This window comes from Rhagoletis zephyria, unplaced genomic scaffold (genome assembly GCF_001687245.7).
Source record: "Rhagoletis zephyria isolate East Lansing unplaced genomic scaffold, Rhagoletis_zephyria_1.1 Rzeph_scaffold_01927, whole genome shotgun sequence".
Taxonomy (NCBI): domain Eukaryota; kingdom Metazoa; phylum Arthropoda; class Insecta; order Diptera; family Tephritidae; genus Rhagoletis; species Rhagoletis zephyria.
This window is the reverse complement of record NW_016159011.1, coordinates 54,304-63,101: the sequence shown is the minus strand read 5'-3', so window position 1 is coordinate 63,101 and position 8,798 is coordinate 54,304. Positions and strand designations below refer to the sequence as shown.

Here is an 8,798-nt window from a genome sequence, read left to right as displayed (position 1 = left end):
TCAAATAAAGCAGAATAAAATACATATCCTCACCTGAAATGCAACTGAAATGGAAAAGGTCGTGACTAAAATTTTTATTTTTTTCCTTAAATGATGTGGGGAGTTGTAATACGATGAAATTCATCATATACATAAATCAAAAAGTGAATTTTGAATTTTTTATTGGTTATGACTTTTTGCATTTCTGGTGACGATATATACAGTGACGAGCAAAACTGTAACATGGAGTAACACCTTTTCTTTCAGCTGTCGCTATCTTTCCAAGTTCTAACGACATTCATACTGTTGTTCTGTATTTTTATTGGTACATCTTTGCTTCCTCTGTCATAACGATTTGAAGTCAATTCAACAACATTAAAGAAACCAGCAGACAAAAATGTAAATTAAGGCATAAGTTACAGTTTTGCACTCATGTATTTTTAATAACTTTTTGACAATTTTCACAAAAAAAAAAGAATTATTAACACAATGTTCAGTATGGTTTTGCTTTATTTAGTTTCTGGTTGCAATTTAGCATACCTAATGTGCATGTCTGTAAAAATTCTGGAGGTATAGCCTCCCATATATCCTTCGTTTGCTTTCACAGCTCACGTACTCCATTGGACGGACTTGGATACTTAGTAAGATGCGCTTTTAGTTGATTTCGCAAATTCTCGATGAGATTCATGTCCTCGGATTGTGGAGGTCATTTCAAATTAGCAAATTTCTGCTTTTGTTCCAGTCTTTGCGAACATGTGCAGTGTGTTTTGGTTGTTTTTTCAGCAGAAACTCTAATTTTTTCGACTACATCTTGCAAATTTTGTTGAAATATGAACAGATACTGTTCCTTACGCATAATACGTACAAACGGATCAACAACATTTTTGAAATACAACCCCAAACTAATATTGACCGACCACTGTGATTCACAGTTTGCCTTACATGATGCGCTTAGGCTTAATTTAGGCCTTTATTCCAATACCATGCCCGGCCATCTGCTAAAAGCTATTAATTTAGTCTTGTCAGACCACATAAGCCTCAATTAAATCTTAAAAAATGTGTTTTTTATTGCGTTATGTAAGGCCTAACATATCCCAATAGGCAACGGTCCGGTTTTCGCGCGATGCAGCAAAACGCTGCCCCACTCGCACATGTATTTTGATCAAATTTGCTTTTTTCTTCTTTTATGATCCATTTTGCTCAATTTGGCAACTTTTCGCCTCACTATCTACTGATTTGCATTCAATTTTAATACCTTAAGCGCTTCTGTAGTAGTACCTGCAGCGTTACTTGCTACTAAGTTCACAAGATATCGGACTGTAATATATTTTGACAGACTTCCTTTGTCCTTAGTAACACTTTAGGCTATATTTTTTCTCAGTGTTAACATTTTCATGTGGCAAACTCCACATTTTTTTGCCACTTTCCCTACGGTCCCGCCTTGTCGCAGTAAATCTATTTTTTACATTTATGTTTCCTGATTAACCATATTATTTATTGGTGATCACTTCTTGAATAAATTACAATACAGAAAAAAGTCATCTGACTTCCAACTAAGCAAAAGATAACTGTAAAATGCAAAACTGAGAATGAGTGCAAAACTGTAACATTTGCCTTAACTTTCATTTTTGTCTCCAGGTTTTTTTATTGTTGTTGGATTGACCTCAAATCGTTATGAGAGCGGGAGTAGGGATGTACCAATAAGAATATAGAACAAAAGTGTGAAAGTCGTTAGAACTATGAAAGATAGCGGTGGCTGAAATAAAAAGTGTTACATCATGTTACAGTTTTGCTCGTCACTGTACATATATAAAAAAAAACTGATCAGTATTGTGATCGAAAATTCTTCTGATCCGCATTAGTTTTGTGTATTAACACATAGACAGACGGCAACGTTGACCCGGATTAACGGCGCGGTTGATCTGATCAAAACTGTGCCTTGATAGAAGGCAGTAGTGGGACTCGAACCCACGTCCAGTAGAATTTATATAAATTTTTTTTTATTCATTCAACTATATGTAACTTATATTATTTTTAATGTTGTTTTTAGTTAGTCGTTTTTGACTTTTTAATAAAATTCAACTCTAAAAATATAGATTACCGAACAATAAGATAAATAATATTAAATAAAATTAAACAAAAGAAAGAAAGTAAAATAATAAACAAAAAATTAAAAAATAGCAATCGGCCGAACCGAGGATCGAACCTGGGTGCTACCGAGTTGTAGTACGCAGATCTAACCACTCCGCTACAGCCAATGCCAAAACCAAGCGCTTTGTTTGCTTACTTGAGCAATAAAATTAGCCAAGCAAACGTCAGCCAACTGTTCAATATAAACGTACATACATACATAGTTTACGTAATCTAAGTTTAAACTGGCACTGCAAAGCTGCTCCTTCGTTAATTAAAAGGTGTTTATTATTATTTTTTACTAAAACCTAGTCTACAGAAACAAACTTTTAAGTTCAGCTAGAAATTGTCCAAAAAGAAATAACAAGAGCCATTTTTTTCCATTGTACATACTGCACACGATCTTCAAAAGTGACACAACTCAAGATTACACGCTCGTCAGAAAATACGAAAAACTCTTTCATAGCACATGCTATTCAATTCGGCAAGGGAGACTTTACCTTAGGAAAAATTTGCTCCAGCCTTTGCTTAAGGGTAAATGAAAGCTCTGTGCACATTTTTGGTGCATAATTTCAAAAATGACAAATTTTGAGTTGTGTCACTTTTGAAGATCGTTTACGATATGTAGATAAATGAAAAATAAACGTCGTCGAGTAAGTAGAGCTGTATACAGTATATACGACCCAGGTTCGATCCCTGGGCCGGGCCTTATCCAAATATTGGAAATTTTTTTAGTTTTATTTCATTTATTTTTTAATTATTTTTTTTGCCATATTTATTTCAATTTAATTTAATTTAATAAATCCGTTAAAATGGCTACTTAAAAATGAACTAAATTACAGAATCAATACAAAATTATTAAACACAACTTTAGCTAGGCGTGGGACTCGAACCGATGACCACCAGGCTCGCAAACGAAAACGGCCAGTTGTTGTTGTTTTTTTTTACCGAAAAAAGTAGAAGTCAGATATTAACTTTTATTTTTCACTGCAAATTTTAAATTTTAACTTTTTTTTTAACTGGAAAAACAAAAGTTATAATAAAGCTGTTATTTTTCGATTGAAAAAATATGAGTAAAAAAATGACGGTTAATTGATGACCTTTTTGAAAAAAGTAAAGAAAATTTAAATCATATAGAATTAACATTACTTGGCTAACAAGCATCACATTGCTATATATAAATGTTTAAGAGACAAATTCTATCAAACTGACTTTGAATTGAAATTTCGAAAATAATTATGATTTTCGGTCCTTGATTATATCATATTTTATTTGTTATATGTATGTTATTTTACTCAGTTATTTAAATATTATAGAATTTTTAGGAGTTCATTTTTATTGAAATTTGCATATTTGAAATAGGCCTATCAGGGTATCCAGATTGTTTAAAAAAGTGTCAAAAATCGCAAAATTTTTTGTTAAATAAAATTCCCGAAATCGACTTAACAAATCTTTTATTTAAAAAATGAGATCTTGTTATAATATAGGTTTTAAAACCATAAACGAATATAATACCTTTAGGGTAATAATAAATAACACAAATCTCTTATACTACAATAGTGATGTAAAAACAATTCTCTTTAAAAAGACGCATATCTTTAAAAAATATTTGTATTAACACATTTTGCAATAGGGCTGCGTAATTAATAAATTTATTATAACTCATATTAATTGATGAATCGCACAATCCACTTTTGAGCGCTCGGCGCTAAAAATAAAAAAAGAAGCTATAATAAGGAGAAATCCGTGGTTATAAAAAAAAAACGTTAAATCGCCGCTAAAATGACTAATCTGGACACTCTGGCAAATATAGTCAGATTAAAAAATAAAAATAATAGGTAATTGAAGGAACTCAAAAAAAAAATCCTCGCGGCTTGCTTAGTTCGCAATATTGCCATTTGTCAGGGTAAAATTTTGATCGGATCAATTACTTCGTTAATCCGGATTAAAATTGCCGCCTGTCTACATATGTTATAGAGCTCATCAAAATTGGATCTTGAACGAAAATCGGTAGATTAAACACCAAAATCCTTTAAGAATTTAAAAAATTACAGCTACAGCATAATATTAGATACCGTCTTCAATCAGATGCAACATTTAAACGAATTTGAGCTAAAGAATCCAGGGACCGTTAATAACAGTTATTTGTTTCAAACAGTTAAACTTGGCCAGATATTTTTTAAGTTCGAAATAAAAGTCTTTCCGGATAGTAAACAAACCGCTTATCCAAATTTATCAAATTTGGTACCAAATGAAAGAGGACTTAAATAGAAATAACGATCGAAGGCTACCACTTTTATTTATATTTTTTTATAATTTAATACAAAAGATATGCATATACCTGACCCAAGGTTTGTTGTATGGCAATTAAAAAACATTATTTATTTAAATATTTTTCAATGGCTGGCTTTCTGCTGGCTTTCCTCGTTTAAATATTTCAGACTAAAATAGCAGTCCTCTTTCAGTTGATACCAAACTTGTTTCATTTGGATAAGCGGTTTGATTTTTATTAGGAAAGGGCTTTTATTTTCGACTTAAAAATGGACGTTGAACCGTTTTCGATTAGTCTTTTTTTATGGAAAAGGTGGTACTTTAAGGGTGATCCCATACTAATTTGGTTTAGTTGCCATCTATTTATCATAAAGAAATTAACCTTACCACAAACTTTCTAGAAATTTTGAAAGGTTGAAACTTGGATGACCAATTTGAAATTTGGCGATTTTTTATAAATCTTTTACATAGATTGAAACTTTCGACTTATATGGTTTTCGTTGTAATATTAAGTATATTTTTGAAATAAATAAATTTAAACAAAGTAAAGAAAAAATACAAGGTTAAAGTTTGTAACGAAGTAGTGTCCATAACTATGTGGCCACCACTGATTAATTGTGATAAAATGTATTGTTATGTGGTTCTTATTATAAATAGGTACTCACATTAATTTCACTCACCTCTTTGTCTTCAATGAGTGTTGCAACGCGACCGGGCTGTGAAAAAAATAAAATAAATTTAGTATTGTACTCGTCACTTTATTGTATGTACATATGTATGTATATAACGTACGACGTATATAACGTAGGCATTTAAACACATATATGTTTATAAGTGTGTACATACATACATACGGCATCGGTCTTTTCTATAGCACGGCATTGCACTTATGTTTATTTCTTTATTTTTAAGAATTTTTAATTTAAATGCAGTTCGCTCTCTTACAAAACTAATACATTTATACCCAAGGCTAAAACTTTGTAGAAAACTACAAACAAAATTTAAAAAATTTTCTCCGAATTTAAAATTTTTTCTGAAAAGTGTCTAAAAAATCAACAGCAATTTTTAGGCCTTAAAACATGTGAATTAGCTGGTTTTTTTTACACGCATGAGGCCGATTTTTTTTGCATTACTTGTTTGCTTAAAAATTACTTGTGATTTTATCGACAACTATTCATAAGCGCACACAAAAGTTTTTCGCTTACACCTCCATACAAATTTTAAGCGCATATACGTATCCGTGTAAAAAAAATACGCCTATTATCAGACTAAAATTGGGCTATAAAACTCTGTACTCAAAAGAATTCTAATACTTCTGAGAAAAAAGTTTGAAAGTTGCTTGAAAATTTGTTGATTTTTTTGTGTTTTTTTACAAAGTTTTAAACTTGGGTTTACATGGGATTTGTTAGAGAATGAACTGTAATTTAACAGAAAATTTTGAAAACTAACCCTTTCCGGTCAAATCGGTCCCTGATGAATATAAGAATTTTTCCTCTTAATTACAAGGTTCATGAGGCGCTACATAATACCAAAAGTAAAAAAAAAAATACTCAAAAGTTGTTTTGGGTCGCTATTAGGGCTACCTCAAATTTCGGCAATATATTGTACAAAAGTCCGCAAAGGAGTAAAAGCACTCAAAAAAACTCAATAAATATTTCACTAAGTTTGCCGGAAAAATAAAATTGTATTTCATTGAAAGTGAACTTATTTATGTACGAAATAATTTATTTCACTGCAGATATGTTGGAATGAATATTTTATATCTTTTTAAGAACCTTTAGTTAAGATTTGGATTAAAAAATTGTAAATTTTCTCCATGAAAAGAGAATTATATAAAGAAATTTTGAAAAATTTCAGATAAAATTACAATATAAAATATAAATGACCCGTTCTAATAAACTTTCCCGGTTTTTCTGCCTTCAGTAGATCAAGAATTCAAAAACCTACCCTTTACTGCAACAACAGCGCACAAGCTCTTCAAAAACCACGACAAAAACCACCCTAATTGCAATACAATATGTTGTACAAGACACTTTAAAGCTTTCAGTGTAAATGTACAATATATTGTATATTTTTTTTTGACCACCCGGAAAAAATATTTTAAATCATGATAGTTTAATTTAAGCATTTTTAAATGATGAAACGCTTTTTATATTTCCTTTTATTAGCGAAATTACTTGACTTTCACGTATGCCACTGGAATTTTATAAAATGGTCTATTTTTAAATTAAATTCTAAAAATATTTTTGAAACGTTTTCGATTTTGAAATTTACGTAAACTATTCGGTACATTCCACAACTTGATAAAGTTTAATTTGTTTTCAAAAATATTTATAAGATTTTTAGTAGTACGCGTTCAATATTAAAAAAAAATTAAATGAACAATATATTGTACAAATGCAAGAAAGGGCTAAATAAATAAACAAAAGTAGCAAACAATCTCACTTTGAAACGGCGTGCTATAGATATGACTGATACTGTACATACATATGTACGTACGCATGTGTATCCTATTGTTTACATTCGTATTGCATTCTTGAAAAAGCGTTCAATGAAATAAACAAAGCCTTGTCGGCTATTGCACTTGCAATTATTGCGCCTTTATTAATATGATTAATATTTTAAATAAATTTTACTATCCTCTTGTTATTTTAGTTTTAATATATTTTTTTACTCAAAACTGTTCAACCTTGACTGAAAAGTCTGACACGTTTTGCTCATAATGCAGCAAAAAATCCGAAAATCGATCCGAAAAAGGAAAGAAAAGTAGGTGAAATGCGGATTTTTGTCCGTTCACCGATTATATTTTGGGATACTTTGACGATCCGTTTTCCCACTAAAGTGTGCGGCAGACTGAATGGAAGAGTGACATATCTCGACAGCCGGTTCGAAAACGCCTTATCCCAGACAAATTTTCAACAACGCCGTATCCCAGACAAATTTTCAACAACGCCTTGTCCCAGACAAATTTTCAACAACGCCGTATCCCAGCTGCCGACATAACATAAACAATCGGCATGTTTACAGCACGCACACTGGAGCTGAAGCCTTAAATATTAATAGATAAATCTCTCAATGGAGACATAACATTATAGATTTAGACAAATTTATTTAAAACATTTTTGTTAAGAAAACATTCATTTTACGGCCGCTCTTTAGTTTCAACAAACGCCGCTAAGGTGGTTAGTGTTTCACTGAAGTATGGTTAAGCTTTCGGTTTAGGAAAGCGAGACTTCTTTCTAAAGGTCCATTAATTTGTGCTAAAAAAATTTTAAGACGACAGAAGGTTTTTGACGATTTGAGTTTTTTAACGGTGGCCCAAGGTGATCGAAATCTAGAAAAATAAATTTCATTCTTTTTTTTACTTTGCTATGTATGTATGTAACTCATGTATGTAACTCTTGCCTTGAAAATAAAATCTGTAATTTTTAGGCTTTTTAAAATATCAAAAGGAGCAATATCCAGGATGGTACAGACCCTACCATCTACTCCCTACCATCTACTCCCTACCATCTACTACAGATAATATTTTTTTAGCTTATAAAAAAAAAATGGGGCCTCAAGATCTAACTTAGCCAAATTAGCACTTATTTTATTGTATCTATGTATACACCTAGATATAAGTATGTATGCGAAAATATTTTAGTAATTAGAGTTTTTGCTTCAATTAGCTTTATCATAAACTGATAGTGTTAAAACGATTTTATATATATGTATGTAGTGCCTTCAATAAACATTACTTGGTAAGTGGTTATAATTATTTCCGATTTTTTTAATACTGCTTACCCTTTGGGTAACTGATTTGTGCAGTTTTTATTGAAGCACCACTTGAAAATTTTAAGATAGCGGTGGTAATTAAAAGTAAGTAAGCAATTAGCGTATTTACTTGATATACTAAATTTATATTAATGGCATTTCTATTAGATAAAACTTATGAATTTCAAATTATTATTTTTGCATACAAATGCACATAATTACATGTACATTTGTATGTATGTTAGGGTGGTCTAAAAATGCATGTGAAAAAGTAAAGTGGGAACCCTAGGATTGTTCTATACAGAAAAAATTAAGTGCCTCTTTTATTTTGAAATCAAAGATATTTTTTCAGGTCTCTCTAAGTGTTCCATTTATTTTATGTGGGAAAAATCATGTTTTCGTAGTATTATTATTATTAGTATAGAATCCTTGAAAATAAATATTTTTTCGATCGGAAAACTTTGCTGCTCTTCAAGATACTGCCAATAATAATACCAAATTGTTTATTTTACCATTTTTATACCCGAGCGCACTTGTGTACAAGGGTATTATAACTTTGTTCACATAACGGTTGTTTGTAACAGGCAAAACGAATCGAGATAGATATAGACAAATGTATACATAAATGATCAGGATGAAAAGAGAAATCGATTAAGCGGTGA

General features: G+C 30.9%; 1 protein-coding gene across 3 annotated transcripts in view; it reads right to left on the bottom strand.

Annotated features, from left to right (window-relative positions):
- LOC108365600 (glutathione-specific gamma-glutamylcyclotransferase 1) overlaps nt 1–8,798 on the bottom strand; it is a 42,169-nt gene that overhangs the window by 4,825 nt on the left and 28,546 nt on the right. For 2 of the 3 annotated variants that reach the window (XR_001847957.1, XM_017619666.1), the window contains exon 3: nt 5,046–5,096. Coding sequence is in view for 2 of the 3 variants with exons in the window: in XM_017619666.1 (XP_017475155.1) it covers nt 5,046–5,096 (51 nt within the window). In the remaining variant the exon portion in view is untranslated. The remainder of the gene's footprint in view (nt 1–5,045; nt 5,097–8,798) is intronic. The other variant, XM_017619667.1, reaches the window with a different exon arrangement.